Raw genomic sequence first — 21,788 nt, forward strand, 5'->3', positions numbered from 1 at the left:
AGGCCCGCACCTCCCCCACACGTCTCCAAAGCGGGCACTGTCCTCAGCCGCATGCAGGATATTTAGCGCTTCGCCAGCCACACCACAGCTCCGAAGGAGTCCTCCTAAGCGCCCGACACACCACAGCCGCCAATGCCGTCATTAATGTGGGAGATTCTCCGCAGAGACTACCGGATAAAAGGCCGGATAGGAGACATGCTGGAGAGCTTCACGGGCCCGCGGCCATCTTGGTCGGGCTCTCTAGCGCCCCCCCCCACATCCTTGATACTAGTTTATTAAGTATTTTGTTGTTATGGCTAGAATACATGTCTAGTAACAATAGGCGTTATTATTAAAACCTTGTTAAGCTACAAAAGCGTTGGACGTTGTGTAATTGCTCGATAGGTCCACATAGCACAAAGTTAGTTCTATGGGCCTAGCCAGTGCTTGTGTAATTGAGCTCCCTCGCATAAACTGTTGAACACGAACATGTTATAAACATCTATGTCGATCCTACCGAATAGATTGAATGCTGTAATTGGTGTGTTTACCTGTCTTTTATGCATACATCATGATATTAATTTTATGTGAGATTGAAATGACATTTAGTTTTTGATTTTCTAAACCTTTGCAGGCCTGGACCAACATGATCCTCACCGTGCTGAACCAGATTCAGATTCTGCCAGACCAGATATTCTCAGCCCTCCAGCCAGCTGTGTTCCCCTGCATCAGCCAGCTGACCTGTCACGTGACGGACATCCGTGTGCGCCAAGCTGTGAGAGAGTGGCTGGGAAGAGTGGGCAGAATCTATGAAATCATGGTGTAAGAGATGAAGGCGCACCAGTGATCCTGAAGACACCCATCCAGAGCCAAACACAGCAGCCAGTGAAGCTTCATGTGTTTTCTTCCTGGGAAGGCCCTGGGCAGAGTTGCATCTTTGGTGGCGTGCATTCCGAAACAGCTCTATTGTGAAAAAGGAAAAGGCTCCTGTGTGATGCTGGGCTAGTCCTGTATTCTTTGTCTGCCAAACAAATGCATTTCTCTGTGTTGTCGTTGATATCAAAGGAAAATTGAGGTTATATGAAACAGGATACTCTTAAAGCCACAGGTGGCCTGTCTTGCCCTTGAACGTGTGTGCCAGACACCCCTCTTTACACGTACCACGTGCACTGCACGTCATATGCATGCAGCTACCTGTGGAGCTTCACATTATCAGGGATGTGGATCCTTTGCGTTAATTGCTCATTTATGGATAGGAAGCACAGTGTCCTTTCTGCAGGAACCCCAGGGGTGCAAAAAGAATGGGAAATCGTGTCCTTAATGCCAAGCTCTTTCCTAAAGGTTGAATGATTGAATCCAGGCACTGAAAGCTAAATCTCCTCTCTGTTGGCAGGCTGCATTCATGTATATCCTGGACCCCTAATGCAGCAGCAGGATGGACAATTCTCTAGAGTTTTGCTCCATCTCAGGAGTGCTTATGCTCCACCGATAACTTTGTTTTTGTTATATAGGTCAACCCAAGAGCCCAAAAGGTTTAACCTATTCTTAAACCTACTACTCCACCAGTTTCCCTTTAGCAACCAGTGTTTTTGTAAAGGATACTTCTCTGAGATAACTCATCTTTTGAAATATTCTGCTTGCATCAGATTTAACTCTGGACATCTTGACATATAAGCCTGGAGCTACAGTCAGTGGCAGAGCAACTCGGTGGCCCATTGCTCCTGATGTCCCCAGACATGGTTCTGACTGCACCTGACATCACTTCCTTTTCGCAGCATGCCATAAACACCAGGGACCTAGGAGATGTGCAAAGTTTCTTGCATTATTAATGGCAATTTTGTTTCAATACCCTCACCCATGAACTTTGTGGATTAAGCCTTGCAGCCAGTGTTAATACAATAATGTGAGTTTAGCCGGCCTATCCTGACTCCTGGTCTCAACACTTGCTTGGACGTAAACCAGGAGACCTGCAATGAAGTCCCATCTTTCCACTGAGGACGCGGGTCCCAACCTAGGTAGGACTCCTTCTACTCGGCAAGAAGAAGACAAGTTTAATGTTTCTTAATGAGCTGTGCAGTAGTGAGGAGTCCCCGTCAGCTCCTAATATGGGCCCTCAGGAGGTGCTCTCTTCCTCTTTCTACTTCGAAACCATCTGCATTATTGAAAAATGACAAATTGCTTCACCCCTTCCTCCAGTGCCACCCGCTACTTCTCCTTATCTTTGCCTTTGCTCTTTGAATGTTCTTTTCTCCCCATTCATGCTTCATGTGCACATTGTTTTAACTTCATTTTGAAAATAATCCCAGGTTTTGGGAAACCTAGAAATCTTTTAGTTTCAGAGATATTTTTAAAGAAATCTGTTTCCATATTTCAGTCTGGTTTGATAGGCATTAACACGGACAGTCCTGTTATTGATAGCAGCCTCGTTGTCGAAAGAGGAAGCACATTTTCCACCTCTAAATCCAAGGAGACGTTGCCCTTTGCCAGTCTGATTCTTAGGGCATCAAATGGCACTTGTATTTAGTGAAGTGGTGACTTACACCAAATTGCCTCTGGCACAATCGAGGCTGCAAGTTCAATGCCCTCCTGTGACATTTGTTTTTCTTTTGTGACCATGTGTGCAAAACTGATGGATGTGGCATTTGATGGTAGGAAGTGTTTTGGGTGTTTAGAGTTCATTGTTTAGAAGCCTTCAAAATGGGTAGAAATACTGACAGCTGTTACAGCATTTCGGTTTTCTCTACACCATTTGTGCCATTATTGAACGCCTTTGTGGCTTTGGCATGCACCGGATTCCTCCTCTGTATTACCACAGATGCAACAATTGAACGAGGGATAGATGAGCTTCAGAGGCGTGACTGCAAGCCCCCAGCACCATGCCTATCGCTCCCATGCCAGCAAAGCCTGTTGAAGGATGAGGTAGGTGAGGGGGACAACTGGTGACGTCTTTGGAGGAGCAGCAGAAGGTAGCGTCTGACCAGTGACTCTTGCAGTTATGTCAGGTTATTGCCTCTTCCTCCTCTCCTTTCACCCTTTCCTTTCCCCCTCATGTGTCTCTGGTCTAATCTAGCCAGAATGAAAGGCTCTTCCTCAGACTTGGTCCCCTTTCTACAAAAGTGGAATTTTCTCCTTGATGCGAGAGATCTTTTTTGGTCTATTCTCCCCATGTTTAATTTACACGAGTGTCTTTGCACAGGTAGTGTGCACTTTCCACCAGAGGACTGAGTAAAGCACGTCAACCAGGTGATGGCTGTTTTTGCTTAGAAATCTCCTCTGGAGGCATTAGAATGTCTTTGTTTTTCAGGATTGATATCATCCTTTACTTTTCATTGTCTTCAGGAGGTGTTGTGCATCAAGGCTGTGTCCGTGCTGGATCTAGAGCATGTAGTTTCTCATCGGATGGAGGATGTTGCACCTGCGACTCCAGCCCGCTTATTGTGTATGGGCTTGCAACGGAGGGTGCAGTAGAAGAACCATCCAATTGGGAAGTACACTTCCCTGATGGGGTGGGAGTTTGGATATCTTTCCGTGAGAGATCTGTGATCCCTAAAAGAGAGAACAAGTCACATATAAAGAGATAGCAAGTTAGAGACCAAATGTCTGGAACGGAAGGGCAGCCATGCGGGCCCTGTAGTCTTTGTAGTCTTCTTACCATCAACAGAGTACAAAATATTGCAAGCCCCTATAGACAACCCAACTATGCACTACCTCAACTAGTGGGATGGGCTAAGCTCACTCCTTCAGTGCATGGTGGCCATGGGCAGGAATTGGTTGGTTTTGGACCCTTGTTAAATGATCACCCACAGAGTTAGCTTCCAAAAACAACACACATGCAGGTCGCCTGTGCAGGATGAACCTTATTCTTGTTACTAGGACATGTTAAGTGTCTTTTTTCTATCTGGACCTTCACACTGCTACAGTTAAATGCTTTTTGAAGGGTTTAAAACATGATATGGCCAAAGGGTTCCATGTCTTGAATACAGCGCATCTCCTGCACTGCATTTTATATGCAGTTCATTTGTGCGTTTGGCAGTTGCCGTGCTGTCCCCGCCTCCTCTGCCTTTCATTCAAAGGGGGAGTCCCTCTTGCCTGCCTTTCCCCATCTGCTCTTTTAAAGGCCCCCCTTTCCCTTCCCTTCACTGTTTTGTTCCTCGCCCCGTCCACGCCTCATTCACCTGATCCCTGGGGCACCATGATCTGTTTTGGCGGCACTCCTCCACACCCCATCCCCACCTCTTCTAAGCACCCTGCCCACCGCGCCCCTTTCCTAACTAGTGTCACTGCGCCACCTTTTGTCATCAGCACTGCAAATGATAGCACGGGCAGGACAGCTCACCAGCCAAATGAAGTGCTAGGAAGTCGCATTTTCCCCAATTAATCTTTTAAATAGATTTACTTGCCCCTATTAAAAAAATAAACCGAAGATATTTTCCATTACCAAAATTCCAAAGGCTCCCCTATTTGGTGTGGGAGAATAGGGAATCTGGATTTCCTGAACCTCATATTTGTTCCTGAAATGGGACTTCGGCGAGGGCGTTCTTTTGCAGTTTCAGGAGAGTCTTATTCTCAGCAGCTTGAAAAATGAAGCATGGAATCTGTAGTTTAATGTCTGAGCTATCCACCAGGAATTTGTGAGTTGATTTCATCAGCAGATTTTCAACAGAAGTTCTTTATTCTACTATAGTGTTAGATATTGTGCTCTTAGCAATTTCTCAGGTGAAAGGTCAGCTTTCTTTCCCTGTGGAGTGTTTGTATTGTTCTGTACAGCTGCTCTCAATATATGCATAACAAAGGGAGATCTGTCAGTGAATGAGGTACACCCTGAATAAAGTTCCAATTTCAAGGCGCCTTTCATTATGCAGTTCTTTCATGAGGTGGTGAATACATTACCCCAGAAACCTAAAATTGCTTTCGTTGTACACCGCCTTCGTTGTGGCTACTACTTCTGCCAGGAGGTCAAGTGAATGATATGCATTTTGTGCTAATGTGCCACACTGTTTTATTGATGCCCGTCAACACACCATGTCTATCTAAGGTGATATCTGGGGTCCATGTTAGCACAGAAGTGATACATTTCATGATTCCCTGCAAGTTGGAGGAGAGAGTCTGTAGGTGTTTCCCCAAAAACACTTCTAGACTTCCATCTTCATGTTCAGAGCACTACAGGTTGGGCGGGCAGTTCGTCTTTGGCTGCTGTGATGTCCATAGTGAGATGTAGATTGAATCTTCAAATTGATTTACAAATTGACAAATGACACTCCTGAAGAGCAGGTTACATTCTACCAGGGGTCTAGCGGCTGCCTCTACACTCCTGGGCGTTTGCCCATTTGTGCGTTTATCAAGCAGCAACATGACCGTCCTTTCAGACCTCACATACGATTTTGTATAGTGAGCAAGGAGATAAGATTTGAATGTACATTTTCACCGCCTTTCATTGCTTAGAAACCCTTTTTCATCCTCTGATCACTCTCGGGCTCATCTACTTCTATTCAGTGTTGGTATCATTGTCTTTCAAAAGAGGAGTATACCAAAAGAAGTATCCATTAGAAGAACTTGCCACTTCTGTAACCTTTTGCTGATGGCTACTTTGTCACTCTTTGCCCCCGCCCCTTCAGAGACAAATGCCCCTGACGCAGCTATCACAGTACAGTGGTTGCCGGCATCTGTGACTCAGCAAAGGATAGCAGGTCACAAGCGATGCCGGGGGTCACGACGACAGCGTCAGTGCGCATCATTGACGTTTCCTGTGAAGTTGGCATTCCTGTTCCTCTGCTGCTAGGCTCCCCAACAGCTATATCAAGATTGTCCAAGTCCATTCTAATGCCTGAAGTGGAATTCAAAAGATGACGAATCTGTGGAAAGGTCTACAATCAATTAAAAAACCCTGTGCCGTCTTTCACTGTGATCTTAAGCTAGGCTCATAATATAACAAACAAACAATATATTCTAGATTTAAAATGAATACACAGGAAAATATTTCATTGTTCAGCTGTGACAGTGCAACCAGGTATATGACAGACGCATGAAAAATCTAAGGACTGAACAGAGTACTTCAAGAGCTTAGGTTGGAATTAGGGACTGATGTATATAAATACATAAAGGAATAACACAGATTCCACGCACACACACAACAGCACAGAATAGGGTTGTCTGAGTCAACTGCTATAGCACAGTTCACACATGCCAGTAGGTTGTTTTTGTTAAGAACCAGGCAATGTGACCGTCTTTCATTTCTAAACGTGAAAGCATGGTATAGTTTAGCAGGAGGACAGCAAAAGGAAATGTCAACTATCAACACTTAGCTTTTCTGGCTCTTGCTTCTCCTTTTTTCCTCTCAGCTCTATCTGCTCATGCTCCACCATTGTCACTGCATTTACACGAGCCTGGGGTGCCAAGCTCTGCAGACTCCTAGTGCCCAGAGCAGGGCGATGCAGTGCCGTGCTTTGCCTAGACAGTGGGCCTCATTACGAGGACTGCGGTAAACCGCTGGTGCTACCAGCAGGTTGCTGCAGCCCTTGTAACACTGAATCCGCTGCCTGATATCCCGGTGCCCCAGGGCCATTACAAGTTCCGGTGGCCTGAGATATCAAACGGCGGATTCGGGAAGTCCACGGTAATGGCTTCACAGAAGCACCGGTATTGTTGTTAACGGTGCCCATGCTTCCGTGATAACTCTGCCTTTCGTGGCCGTTGCGCCCAGCAGGTCCGACCTGACGGGCGCAACGGCCCCCGAAGGCATAGTTGGAGTGTGGCGGTCAGGAAAGGGTACCGGTACGGTGTGACCGGCACCCTTATTTCCAGACAGCCACACTTAGAATGAGGTCCTGTGACTGTCCTCAAAGCTTCGGTGCTGTACTGAAGGCCTTATTCCTTCTCTTTTTGAGTGCAGCAGATCTTTCCGCTTAGGAGTGCACCCAGGTCTTTCTACATGGCATTTTGTGATCTTAATATGCATCCTGGGCACAAGATATGAAAATGGTTGTCCATAATGTACAGAAAGCATGGTGTATTTTAAAATCCTAAAAGTCACCAAAATTAAAGTGAATATAACGTTTTGGCAACACCTGGGTGGTAGCGGTATGCGGTATAAATCAACAAAACATAACAAAACACAGAGTTCTTACCTTTCCAGACCTGCCACCTTCCACAGAGAAGAGATGGAAGCCATTGAAAAAGTGCTTCCATGGTGGGGAGTGAAAGCAGGCATTCTTTTTGCCAACTAAGCTTCGAGTGATGTGGAAGTAGAAATAGTACATCTTCTGGGATGCTGGAAAAGCTGAGGGACTTTTGAACTCTATTCCAGAAGAGGCTATGGGCCTCATTACAAGTCTGGCAGTAACCCAGCCGGTGCTGCTGGTGGATTGCCGCCTGACTTGCAATATTTACCGGTGCCTGGCTTTCGGGAAACACCGGGGAATTATGACCCCAGTGTTCCTGGAAGTCAGGCGGTGGAAAATCGTTAATCCGCATCCACATTCCCATTTGAGTCCCAGAAGACTCAATGGGAAAGGGGATGATGGAAGCACCGGCACTGTTAAATAAGGGTGCCGGTGTTTCCGTGAAAGTCTGTGGGCGGCTGCCGTCCCGCCCGCCAGGTCAGACTTGGCGGGCGGGACGGCAGTCTCCCGCAGTCTGAGTGTGCCGGTCCGGTAACAACGCTGCCGGTAAGCTTACTGGCACCATTGTTACCGGACCGGCACACTCCTAATGAGGCCCTATGACTTAAGCAGGCACAGGCGTTTTGGAGTGTCTGATCCTAATCCTACTTGCATATTTGATCATTTTCTGTTAAGAAGAAATGTTATGCTGTATTTGTCATCTTGCATGTGTATAACACCTCCTGCCATAATTCATGGCTTTGAAGAGCTTTATTTCCAAATGCTTGAGGAAGTACTGGTGCTTTTTGTTCATAGCAGTCTGTCTTTTCGGCTGGGCCATGGGTGGGGGGCCCTGCCATACAGATGAGGCCACAGCAGTGAATGCCTCCATTGGGTTGACACTGGACTCTAAAAGGGGCCCATTGTCAATGAATACCATGGTATTTGGTTTTTCACTGGTGGGGTCCAAGCATCTGAAGAGAGCAGCGATAGTGTGGCGCAGATTGGATTTGATGTTTTTGTGTTTGGCGAAGGCTTTTCTGGAATGAGGGACTGAGGTAGGCTTTGCACACGTCTGCCTGTGGGAGCTCATATAAGAAAACTGATGTCGTGTTGCATAGCTAAACGGTCCTCTCTCCTGCATTAATAAGGATCTCCAACAGGGCCAAAATGTTAGTCAAAAAGCGCAGAGGTTCTGTACCCAGAATACTGGGGATCCCCACTTAGAGGATGTTGCTCTTGCTTTCTTATTGTATTTTGTATATTCAGAAATGCAATACAGATCTCATGAAAAGGAATTAGGAGATAATCAGGACAGGTGGCTGCGAGTCCAGAAAAGGGCGACGGACCAACAGTGAACGTGTTTCTTTTCACCAAAACTCTGCACAGAAAAACGGGATAGCCAACTCATGTCCGTGAGCATTTGCCATCCATTATATTACGGTACATTTGCTCTATTGTTTCTTGAACTACATTTTTGACACTTGTGGCCTTATTACAAATATGGCAGTAAATCCGAAAACATGGGGTATTTTGAAAGCACTTGATTTTAATATTCTCCCAAATTAGGACTTGGGTTCACATGTGAAATTTACTGCCTCGGGTACATAAAAAGTACAACATGGATAAGTGGCCCATTTTTATCTCTGACAGTACTTGCCACCATAATTACAGAAAGCATTAAATCCCAATTTATCTCCGGGTTAGCCGTTCTGCATCGTTACTTCATGAAGCAGTGGTTGGTTATTGTTCGATGCCATCAAAAACGCTCAAGTGTCTATGATGTGAAGTCTTGTTTCCTCACTCTTTTTCTTGCTGGCAGTTTTGATCTGTCATAGGTGTTGTTGGATACCGAGGCTGAGACTCATGGCTCCAATATCTCCGGTTGAAGGTGTAGTAGTGGTTTAAGTTGCTTCTTGATCTGTGTTATCTTGCCACATATGGTCAGGGCTCTAATGGGCCACGGATAGCAGGCAAAAGGATTTGCAGTAAACATAGCAAGTATCTTGATCAGTGGGTTTGCATTCTCATCCAGTCCTTGACAGAAATTCCTCTTCATCTTTGCTAGATGTTCATCCAACATCTTGATGCCTAGCTCCCTGTGCAAGTCTGCTATTCTTGTAAAAAGTGGGACTTCAGCCGCTATCCTCAGGGCTTTGGCTGTCAAGTCTTCTCTGCCAAGAGTGTGTGTATACTCCTCTACAAAGCCAATAGCCCATTGTTTCAATTCTAGGAATCTCATTTGCCTATATGATCGCTTGCTAGAGTGATTCACTGCATTACCGGCCCTTTGAGCCTATTGTGCTCTCCAACAAACACAATGGAGAAGGAAATTACAAGGACTTTACAGAAATCAGTATGTTTCAATTTAGCTCTTTTTCTTCTGAAAATTCAGTATTATTAATCTCCTAATGATTGTTTTAGTCTCCTTGTGTTTGTTTTTCTTTCAGCAACATGACACTGGATGATCTTCATACAATCAGGTCCATCATTACATGCAAAGCCCTGATTTATTGTTGAAAAAATCAATGTGCTTTTCTGATAAGGAGGATTTGAATAGCACTGGGTAGTCTGAGCCCCAAAGCTCTTGATACCATGATTTCCCACGTTACCCCAAATTAAATCACAGCAACCGTCTGTGAAAAGTATGGAAAAAACTTTTTAACTATACCAAATTCAAAGAATGTCACTTTAGACCAACTAAAGCTGGTTTCTTCCACTTCTATCCCCTGGTTTTTAGCTTGCAGTAACATCAGATTCCTCTCAATATTGCCCCCCTGATTTCAAACTGTCATTAAAGCTTTGATGCTTTTCAATGTCACTCGTTCATTTCTAATTCACAGCGAAGCGCCGATCTCTCCCAGTGCCACCCCTGGATTCCTCTTTCAACATCTCCAAGTGGTCTCTGGCACATAGAGAAGACTGTGCTGCACAGTGTGTGTTATAGACATGCAAGGTAACATTAAGCCCGTTTCTGTTCCATCCCCCCTATTTAGCTTGCACGCATGTGCATTCACCACAGATGCCAGGCGGTACTCATCGCATCCTTGAAACGGTTTTTGATCACTTTCTCAATGTGCACCAGGTTGGGGAGGTCCCAATTAGTCAGTGTTTTACAGCACCGTTTCCGGAAGATGGGCTAAAATCTCATGTTTGTTGCTGTTAAGTTTTATTTATTTATTTTATAATCTGTTAGTTAAAGCGTGAACTCTATCCAAAAGTATTATAATTATAATTTTTTTTTTATAACGTGCCTAATACAAGAGATTGGTTTCTAAGCATGGGATCGGGATTCGCGCACCCTTTCCACAATCTATGGACAATTCAGAGAACGGGCAACATTCCAACACTTGTATTATGTTGCCCACAGAAACACCTAAACAGATGGGTGTTTAGGGCATCAATGGCACGCAGTTCCCCTGGCAGACTGTTTCAAGTGGTCACAGCCTTTCCTGAAAAGTGCTGAGTCAGAGCCTTGTTTTTTTAAATGTAGCAGTTTGCAAACAAAAATAGTCCTTACTTGTCAAAATCCTAACCCCCTGATATAATATGTTTTTCAGCTAAATGTGTCAGGATCGGAAATTACATTGCCTTGAATGTCAGAAATCTCAACCCGTAAGGTATGACACATGCCTCCACCGACAGCAAGCAAAATTCTTTCCACATTGGAAAAAAAGTGAGCCGAGTAATTAGAGAGATATTGCTTCTCTCTTCAGGAGGTGGAAAATGTCTTTATAATTTTCCTCCATTTTATCATCGATCCGTTAGCTCTTGGTTAGAGGGTAGACCGGAGGCAGGCCAGGATTCAAGAAATTCTCGATTGCAGGTTGCAGAATTGTCCCAAAAGCAGTTACGCTCTGGGATATGCCTTTGGGTTGTGACCTGTGCATCTTCAACTGTAGACGAGTGCTCCAGTGTCTTTTCCCATAACCGTCTTCACCTTTGTAAATCCCCTCGGTTCTCGCTGTTCTAGAGGATGTTGCAGATAGACGTAGGCGGTGAGTGATCGCATTGCAAAGCACATTGTAGGCCGTGACTAAGGTTCTGATTGTCACAAGCCAAAGACAACACCACAAATCAGTTTGTGCTCTATTCCCATCTGCAGCTTCTGCTAGCAGGGTAGGTTGATCATGTCTTTCTTCTCTGGGATGTTTGCCAGTGTCCAGTGAATTGCACTGCTTCGTGGACTTTGAAATCCGAGGCCACTTTAGCAAATAATAATGTGGTGTTACCAAAACATGTCTTGTGCTGATTACTGTTTACAAGAAGAACGTCTACGTTTGTATATACAGTTGAAGAAAATATGTGTATATATATATATATAACTCTCCACTGAATAATTTTTATAATTGTCTTGAATGGTTGTCTGCATCATCTATTCTCAAATCTGTGTATTGTCCATTACATTCAGTGTCTGTTTTTGTGTTCTTGTATTTAATGACGTCACTGTGCGCAGTGTCTAAAAGCTCAGGTGATTTTTTGCTTCTGGCTGTTTGAGATTCTTTTATCTAACCTCTTTGTGCCCTTCTGATTACTGAAAAACCGTGGCACCCAAATGCATTCTTGCATACACATAAATGCCATGTATGCATGTGTAACTGCAATAGCTCTAGTTCTGCATACGCAACCACCATTTATGCATAGACAAAAAAGCATTGACGCTCCACAGTTTTCTGGGTAGTTAAGCTTTCTTTAATCGAATGCTACCGTATCTATGCACACATCTGGAGTGATTGACTGCGGGTGTTGTGGGTGAGGGAAATGTGTACTTATTTTTCATTTGTAAAAGAGGGTGGGATCTTCAGTTGCATGCTGGCACATTTATGTGTGGCCATGTCTACAAACTATTTAAGACAAAGTAGAACATGGCATAGAGATTACAGTGGTGGCTGGTGAATGTTAATACTTGTGGGGCACACATACTGGAACTGAGTAGGAGAAATCAAGCAAAGCTATTATGCGGACCCCACTGTCCTTCCGGGTGCTTTGGGGGATTCTCATCCACAAGAACATATTTAAAATAAAAGTTCGCAATAGTACTTACAGGAAGTTCTGAATTGTTCCATTGCAGTGATTCAGATGCTAGGTCTTTGACAGTACAGTTCACAGCATATTCTTTTAATAAGCGTGTATACTGCACCCAACACCATTGTCATCTTTCAATGCTGACGTTTGTCCGTATAGTGGTGTATTATACCGCAACATGCGGTTTTGTACCCATTAGAAAAGTGTGCACCCGAGAAAAACACTAAATGTGCAGCCACTTAATTGTGCCACACGACTGAAGCAGAGTCTGCTATAGTGTACCCATAAAGCACTGGAATGAATGCCAGTCAGGTGTCATGTGGCCATAAAAATGACTCCGTTTTATATATTGTGGCAGGAAATACGATCACACTGATTTCGAATTCTATGCCGGGAGATAAAGTGCACAGAATTGATTCTGTTATAATTGATCAAATACAATCAGAATTAGCAGAACATAAAAAACAATGAAACTTTCTGTTACAATGATGCTTCCCCCAAATGTCCGGGTACTTAGAAAGCATGTTAGAGTGTTGCTCAAATATTCCGGACCACTGTCAATTATATCGGAGTATTGGTCTAAAATTCCAGGGTATGGTTCATAACAGGATGCTCAATGTGCCAACCCTCCAGGGGTGCTGCTCACATATGCCTTGGGACATGGCAGTGGGCCAGAGTTCAGCTCAATGGGCTAGTCTGTTGGAGTAAACATTTCCATGCCAATGTCCATGCTGCCAGGCAGTCTCAAATTGCCCCAGTTACTCACATATGGGCAATGCAATTTCAAAAGTGCCATGCTAGCTTTAACCCAATAAAAACACTGTCATGATAGTTTCTACATTGGTACCAGAAATAGTCTGCATAACTATGTTGGCAGTGTTTCACAAGTTCTTCACTTTCCATAGTTCCCTAAAACGTGGTCCTTGTCAGTTTTCCTTTGTCCTGGTAAACTGACAAATGGCACCCATTGCCAGAGAAAGTTGTGCCCAGAAGAATGATGCACGCATCTTTCCCACTAACTCCAGAACAGCACCTAAAGGCACTTTCCCCATTATCTTTTGCAAAACCTCCCTCACCACTTGGGCCAGTCCTCCATGCCCTGCCCAAGCGAGGGCTGGGATAGTACTACTGTGTGATGGCAGTTCAATGTTCAACAAGGTTTTGGAATAAAATGACGCTTTCTCTGTTGCACAGAGCCTGCATTCAGCCTTGTCTGTGGTCTTGTGTCCATTGTGCTGCTGGTTTTATGACCATTGAGGAGACGGTATGGTGGGACTTGCTGCTGTCCATAAGTGGTTGTACGGATGCACAGCCTTCAATGTGGTTGTGTGATGCTAAGCAGCTCTCGCTAACCAAGTGATGTGAGTCTAGAGAAGCTCGGCAGAGATTTTTCCTCATTCTACTGGTTCCTGAAAAAGAAGGACATTTGAAGAGACAACTTTTTGCACCCTTTGTTTTTATTGTGAAGAGATGGTTTTGGAGAATGCATTTTCTGACTTTTTTCCATTTGTGATATATGTGCTTTGTTATTATAAAGAGCCATGTTTTGATCATCTCTGTGCATCCAGACACCTCTGTTTTCCTTGTATTACTTGCACTATTTCTCATGCAATTAACACTGCAACTTTCTAGTGTAACGAGGATCTCGTTTTCAATTGTCTCTAAAATAATAAATATCTAATGTACCAATAGAAAACATAATTGATTGGCTTATTGGATACTGGTACTTTGCCATTCATTGTTTGACTTATTGGATGCTGTGATTTCTAGTTGTTGCTGCAGCTCCTCCTGGACTATGCTAATGCCGTCTGCTCCCTCTTTCAATTGTGTGAGCACACCGCAGGTTCTTTTCTTTTGTAGAAGGTTGAAAAATATCATGTTGCAAGCTACTAGCCAACATATGTCTCTCGCCCCCACTGCAGATGGCAGTTCTCCATGTGCACCCAGCACTCCATTTCTTACTCACCAATGTCTAATGGAAAGTGCACATTTTGTATCCTATTTGCAGTATTATCTTTCGCCTCCAATTCTTCACGTTTCCATGTGCATGACCCTCTTATATCCCATCTCCTCTTTCTACCCCTTGTTATATCAATAACAAGAGGAAATTATTACAGCATAAACAAATAAACAGTATCGGACAATATAGACCCAGATCTGCTCACAGCACTGGAAACAAAACCTACTCTAACCTTTAGAAAAGCCAAAAACCTGAAAGATCAACTAACTCCTTCACATTTTGAAATAAAAAAACCACATCAGCCACCAACTCAAGTACCATGTGACTGAAAGAACCCATTAAGGGACATTACAAATGTGGTCTATGCTCCATATGTCAATATTCGGACAATGCCAAAACCAAAATCAACAAACCTGATGGGTCACAACACATTATTCAATAACTTATCAACTGTAACAGCAGATTTGTAACCTATGGAATAAAATGCCCATGTGACCGCTTGCACATAGGGAGCACGATACACCAACTCAAAATCAGAATCAGCAAACACAGCAGAGCAATTAAAAATCAAGATATGAGATCTCCAATAGCAATGCATTCCATGAACAACACAAATTGGATCAACTTAAGGACTTGAGATTTTTTGGAATTGAGAAACTACATATGCCACAAAGAAGAGGCACCATTGAATTACTTCTAAGAAAACAAGAAGCTTGTTGGATCTGCCTGATGACGCTTGCCACACAGGATTCATCTCAGACCAGGAGCTCTTTCATTTTCTATAAAAAATATCAAGCATCTATAATGACATGACAAACAATATATAGACAACAACAATCCCAAAAGCACAAGCAAGCACATCCACCCCGTAGACCCTCCATCAACCTTGACTTCAAATCTTTTTCCAGTCAGAAGGCATTTAAACTTCTTCTTCTTCCTTCTTCATCAACAGACTTGTATCTGGGTTGCTTCGAATGACTTGGCACGATACTGTCACGACCCGTATAAACCCCCCCACCCTCCTGGCCAGCCCATGGGCCAAGAGGGGCCTTGGATCTGGTCTCAAACAAACTCAGGCATCCTTTGCTGAAGCCCTTTTGGGGCCAGTTCTGGCGCCGTTGGCGCCAGGCACTTACTTCGTGAGGACTTGTGTTTTGGGACTACTTGTTTCCAGTGCCAGCCAACCTGGAGGCACCCACATAGCTTTGTTCCCATGGAACCAAGCTATGTGGTATAGTGTTTTGGGTGTGGTAGCCTAGGAACTACTTTACCTGGACTACTTTTCTGAAGCTATTTAAACCACACCCGACTTGAGTGACACGCTTCGCGTTACTTTTCAATCCTGCAACGTGACGCTCATCGTGTTCAGCTGTACCTGCGAACCTCGGAAGAACAGCATCTGAAAAATAAAAGGACATCGTTAATAGCAGCAGCTTACCTGTAATTCCATCGTTAGCTGCCCTCATCTCCTGCAAACAGCATCCAAGGATCAGCGAGCCTCCCGGACCGACGGATCTGCTAAAAAGGGAGAAACAGGACATTAGAAATTTTACAATCGTGCCAGAAGCTTACCTCACGAGTCGCCCATCGACCAGCCATCGCCTTGGGACATCTAGCTCCGGGTGAACACCGCAATCTACGGGAATGAAAAGGCAACAGGTTAGCAAAGTCAAGGCATCATATCGCTGCGCATAGCGCCTACTTACCTCATCAAGGCGCTCTCGATGCACCATCATTTACCGGCGAGTCCCAACTCAGCCAACTTCCCACAGTGAACTTCCGCGCACCTAAGGAAAGAGAAAAGACATTAGTTAAACCAAAGAAAGGCATACAAGCATAACAGTAATAAGACCTACCTGAAAGACTCAAAAGGGCCAGCATCAGTGAAGTAACTAGATCGGACTCGCCCACAAAGGACAAAGCGCCCCTGCCAAGAAGGCAGGACGGAGAGCACGCAAAACCCATCATAAGGTGAGGAAAGGTCCGGGGGGGTGCGGGCATACAGGGTGTTGTGAGGCTCTTACCCCAGTTGCCCAGTCTTGAACATTGCCCACCTGTATTCCAGGCAGAACTTCTCCGCTGATCAAACCTGGGAGCCGCTGAGAAGGATACCAGAGTCCCCACAGCTGGGTGGCGTCCCGTGGATACCAGGTGAGCGTAACAGATACTTGCACACTGGACCACATAACATATACATGGCATCACAATCTTTAATCAATTATTGTCCAATGCTAAGAAGACGAGACACATATTATATCCAAATAACACTAGTTCAGAGCATTTCTTGATGGTACACACAACCGTTCAATTGGAAAATAATACATTATTACTTCAATCACCACTTCACTTAAATGCTTATTAGCAAGAACTCACATGCACTAATGGTTTGTCATAATGTGAAATCTTTGACCTTTGCACAAAATAACAATAGAAAGAAACTTTTAATTAGACATCAACAGACAGACGCTATTATAGCACACCCTACATCTTCAGCTCATCAGAATGATTACCGTGTTACTGTAGCAATAGATTCACAGCAATGAATCATTCAGTATCATTTAGTCCAAATGCTTATGAGCATGAATCCATATGCATCAATGTTATGCTACTATGTATACCCTTTGTATATATAAAAAGCGGAAAACGATTATTAAGTAAAGATTGATGTAATTTCAAATCAACAAAAAACAGGAGCAAGATGGCTGCCGGACGTGAATGCATGATGTCATCGAGCAAAACGTCAGCGCAATGACGTCAGTGCGCGTTACTTAAAACGGCCATCTTAGTATTAATCAACATGGCAATCGCACCATTCAGACCTGTACAGCAGCTACAAAATATTTAAGGTAAGAGCATCTGAACCCCAATTTTTCTCATTCCTCTACCTAAAAGGAATACTTTGGATTAAATTAGCAGCAACCAGCAATTTGATCCCTTGAATTAATATCCGTGATATATCTGCCCATGCTCATCAGCCAAACAATTTGTTAACAAAAATAATTTGGTCCATTGACATATTTACCCATGATTATTAGCCAGTGGGGCAACCTAGATATGCTTTCATTCTGCATTGCAGTCAGCTGCATAAATGTTTTTGTAAACACCAATCCCAATATCATACATCTCTATCCATCTACAGAACATAGGCAATGAATTGGGTACTTAGATTATCCCTTTTTCTTACAGGAATATCCAACTGTCTCTCCTAATGACAAACAAGGGACAGTACACTATGAGCATTATAAAGTGTTATCTCTGAAGATAATGGAAGTACACACCCACGTGAGTACTTCATTGCATCTACCATGCATTTAACTGCCACTATGAGTACACAAACAAATCATTCACTTAAACCTTTCTCTTTAGGTCAACCACAAGTATATTTTCTAAACAAGGAAAACTGGGTGTTACCATCTGAAATACAATTTGAAAAAAGGAAAATTGACCAACTTACCTCCTGAAGGACCACTCGTGAACCTGAGTGGGGAAACACATGTTGACGTTCGGTACTTCAATTTCTAATTAAAAGGAAAATCTGAAATAAAATCTAACCTATCCAATCACAAGGATTTCAAATGACAATTTCTGAGAACTCTAAAAAGAGGTCCAAGCATTAAGATTCCAAATCACTAAGGAGAATTGTAATTGATTCAAATCAATTCAATCACAAAGACTTTCAGTGACTCAAACCAAAAGGGGTCTGCAACCAAGACCTCCAAATTATCAGGAGAACTGGAATTCACCTAAATGTATCAAATCACAAGAACCTAAAGTGGCATTCTTTTGTTAGCTTGAACAAACCATAACAGACAGATAGTGAAAACTCAACTATACTATCTGACACTCTTTATTTGTTTATGCTGTGATAATTTCCTCGTGTTTTTGTTTTGACCATTAAAGCGAAGAAAATATTCTTTTGAAATTACAAACCAGTATTGACCTTTTCATTTATAGAAAGAGCGCAACTCTGGAACTACCACATCTCGTTTTCATATGAACATAGCTCAGGCCAGCCTCTGAGGAGCCCCGAGGCTGCAGCACTTTCAGTCTTAATCAAGCTTCTTGTATAAAATAACAAAGGTGGGCGCCATTGCTGTCAATAAGGCTGAATATCCTTTCTATAAGCCTTTATTATATCACTCAATGGCCGACTTTGCCCCGTCTTCATCCTTCAGTCTTGCTACTGCTACAACCTTATGTGTTTTGGCTTCTGCTCCTTCCCATCATTAAAGCTATTGTTTTGACCCCCTACTCTTCTGTTCCTATCCCTTACAATATTCTCTTTCATATGTGCTCCTTACTTCCTATGTCTGACCCTCAGTCTTCTTTTTCTGCACCTCTTTTCTTAAGTCTTGTACTTTTGCTGCCTTAAATCTTTTTCCTGCCGCTTACATCTGTCATATGTTTCTGCCCTCCACTCTCTTCTCTCCATTCTTCCCACACCCAGCAATATATTGTGTCTGTACCCTTGCATTCTTTTGCTGCTTTATCCCCTATTCTGCTCCAGTCTTTTTTCTCTGGCCACCCACACCCTTAAATCTTCTGTTTATGCCTCTCTCCTCACTCTAGTCTTAGGTTTACTGCCTCGGGTCCAAAGTTTCTGACCTTTTTGCATCCTTCTTTTCGCTACCTTTTCTCCTTTGATCTTCTGATTTTGATATTATTCGGTTCAAGTACATTTTATCATCATAACAATTGACGGAATAATGGCCGCTGCCAATACACATTGTGTGACTGGATACTGCTCAGCTTCTGTCTCTCTTGATGCACTGTTTAGTCTATATTTGAGGTTGCTGTATATTCGGTTGCACTTCGCCATCATGACATCAAAGCTTCCGGAAAACATATCACAAGGAATGCAAAAATATTACCTACAAGCACAATCCTGAGGTGTTTTATGTCGGTATGATTCTAACAGTACTCCCATTCTAAGGCAATCTCGATCATGTTTCATCCACACGTTCACACAGCAATTCATGCTCTGCACGAACTTTCAAGCAGAAGCAAAGTTAAGCCACTTTGCACATCCGCTGCTAATGTGTCAAAGATAAAACTCCATGTTGTCACTGAGAAGGGATGCCGGCCTATACTCTGGAGGGGCGGTTAGGGGCTTGCAAATGGCCTCGAGCGCATCACTCAACTGTTGAATGTATTCTGATGTTTGCACATGATGGGCCTGGCTCAGATGTGTGGGCCCAAATCTCTTCTTTAGAATTTGCTCCCATTTGCATCTGTCCGGGACTGGAGTTTGTGGGGACAATATCAGTGGCAATCTTCTGCCAGTTATCATTGTCCTGTATCCACTGTTCTCCACAGGGCCTCTGGATTGTATACTTTGGCTCACACTGCAGGTGGCCAAAGTTTTAATTTGTGTTTGAAGGGCACCTTAGCGCATGGACATGTTGGATGTTTCTATTGAGTGCATTCGCCCCGATTTCATGTAATGATATATGAAATTGGGGCAGAACCATGGTAACACCAAATGAAAGGTTGTGTATGGCCACTGATATTTCATCTCTTGCTCTAATCCCTATAGTTATTGTCAGTTTTACGCATGATCAGCAGTTCCACCATTCACTCTATTCTTTCCACATGTGCTGTAATATCCCCATGTTTTTTGCCTGTGTTTTTCGGCAGGGTCTTTTGGTTTTGTTAATGTTTGTTCATTGTCCAATAGGTCATTCTAAGCCGACTTTGCATTATGTATTTTGTGTATATTTTGTTCAATCTGAATTTTAAAAAAGTAAATATTTAAAAAAATCAAATTATATCCAAATGTATTTATGTTGCTTGTGTTGTAGAATAAAGAAGCATATGCAATGATGTCTCCTGATTTTTGTTTTTAACTTGTGTTTGCAATTCTTGGTTATTTGAAACATTTTGTTTAGGCAACTAACCCATCTTCAAAAAATTCCATTTGTGCATCTGTTTATTGAAAGCGAGAGTGTAGTACTACAATATGTTGAAGCAGTAGACTGCTTACAGCCAATCAGGAAGCTCCAAAGCCAAGTTATACTTCATGGTATTGCCAGCGTTACATGCCTCCTCATGGACAGGGAAGCCCTCTCTGTCCCGGCCCCCCTTCTCTTAGCCCCCCCAACATTTGAACCACCCCCACACACTTCAACCCCAAGCCCCACTTACCTATGGCGGTCCATTCCCACGCGACTCCAGGAACACTCACTGTTTCGGCCCTTTGCCGTCTCTGCAATTGCCACCATTGAAATGGAGAAGGGGCTATATGCAGCTCCCTTCTCCTTTAATCCATAGTGGCATTTTGTTTTTATTCATTTATTAAGTTGAGAAACAGCAACCCCACCTTTTCTGAACTTAAAGTTATTAGCACCTCAGAAAGCATTCTGGGGTGCTAATAGCAATAAACCATGAGTTGAGTGGGCACTAGCCAGTCCAATTATGACCTAGAGCTCACGTTAACTCAGCCCAGGGGCATTACCTGACCCAGTAATGCCCACCCATCGCAGGCTTTATTGCTCAATTAACCCACTTGTAATGCTGTCAATGTTTCTTACTCAGATTGTGTTCTAATATTCAATGGCTTGCATTCTCCCACGGATATGTCATCTTGATAAATCTTCCTCTCAGTGCCAGCTGCTCAGAAAATATCGACAGGGGGCATGGTGTGGCTCAACGTGATCTGAACTCCCTTATGCCTTGGTTGCTTCATCCCTCGATTCCAGGAGTGCCGTCAGTAATCTTACATATGGCATACACTGTGCCCTGTGAGGGGTCAGAAATGAGAGACGGAAACAAAGTTGTAAATTTCTCAACATTTGTCATGTTTAATCAAAATAAAAGGGGGATGGGATAAATGCCTAGATGTTCTAATCCTAACAAGAATATTCCTGCCTGTCAAACTAAGGCTAAAGAAAATTGACCTTGTGTCCAAATATATCTGACCCTCACACTAACCCATACAACCAAAATGTGTATGGTAAATGTGTCTGTTTCCAGTTCAACAAAAATGTTCAAAGGTTTAAAAGTATAATTCCAACAAAGCAATCCTTTTGTCCAGGGTTTGACTCCCTTCCTCTGAATCAATTCAGGAATACTTTTGAAAGAGTTCTGTTCCAACAATATTCTATTCAGTTCAATTAAACATGTCTTTCATCCAACACGTCCCTCAAATTGGTAAAGTGAATGTCTCTTCCACAGAACACTTGTTCAAAAAGCCATGCAACTGTTTCTTTTATAAAATAGTCTTAGGACAGTATAAGAACAATCTTTTCCATAGAATACTTTTCTCAAGATGTTAATAGCAGTGTTTCTTTCATAGAAGGTTTTTCTTAAGAAGTCACAGTAAGTGTTTCCTCAGAGAATACTTTTGTCATAATGGTAAAAATAAATGTCTCTTGTTGTACAATAGTTGGTCAGGATGATAAAGCAAATGTTTGTTTTCTATCCACAACAGTATTTAGATTGAAGTTTTCTCCATTACACAACTGTTTCTTTCCTGGATTACTCTTGCCAGGAATGGTTTCTACTTCACACAACTGTTCCTTTCCTGGTTCACTCACCTGCCAGGAATGGATTATACGTTGCACAACTGTCAATGTCAATCTGCTTGTGGCAATGTTTGTTCCAGGTTTCTCCACACCGACATACCATATGAGGAGAATTTTACAATATTTACCAGTTTCTTTGCCTATGGCAATTTGGGTTCCAGCTAAATGGCATCTTATGTTTGGAGAATTGCATTGTCTTTGCCC

The 21,788-nt window shown here is 43.2% G+C and overlaps 1 protein-coding gene across 2 annotated transcripts in view; it reads left to right on the forward strand.

Annotated features, from left to right (window-relative positions):
• The window catches only part of ARFGEF3 (ARFGEF family member 3), a 1,236,769-nt gene extending 1,216,888 nt beyond the window's left edge, over nucleotides 1-19,881 (forward strand). For both annotated transcript variants that reach the window (XM_069608078.1, XM_069608079.1), the window contains exon 34: nucleotides 614-19,881. In XM_069608078.1, the coding sequence (XP_069464179.1) occupies nucleotides 614-805 (192 nt within the window). In that variant the 3' untranslated portion in view covers nucleotides 806-19,881. The remainder of the gene's footprint in view (nucleotides 1-613) is intronic.
• Nucleotides 19,882-21,788: the final 1,907 nt, after the last annotated feature.

Source organism: Ambystoma mexicanum, chromosome 4q (assembly GCF_040938575.1).
Source record: "Ambystoma mexicanum isolate Mex_15411 chromosome 4q, UKY_AmexF1_1, whole genome shotgun sequence".
Lineage (NCBI taxonomy): Eukaryota > Metazoa > Chordata > Amphibia > Caudata > Ambystomatidae > Ambystoma > Ambystoma mexicanum.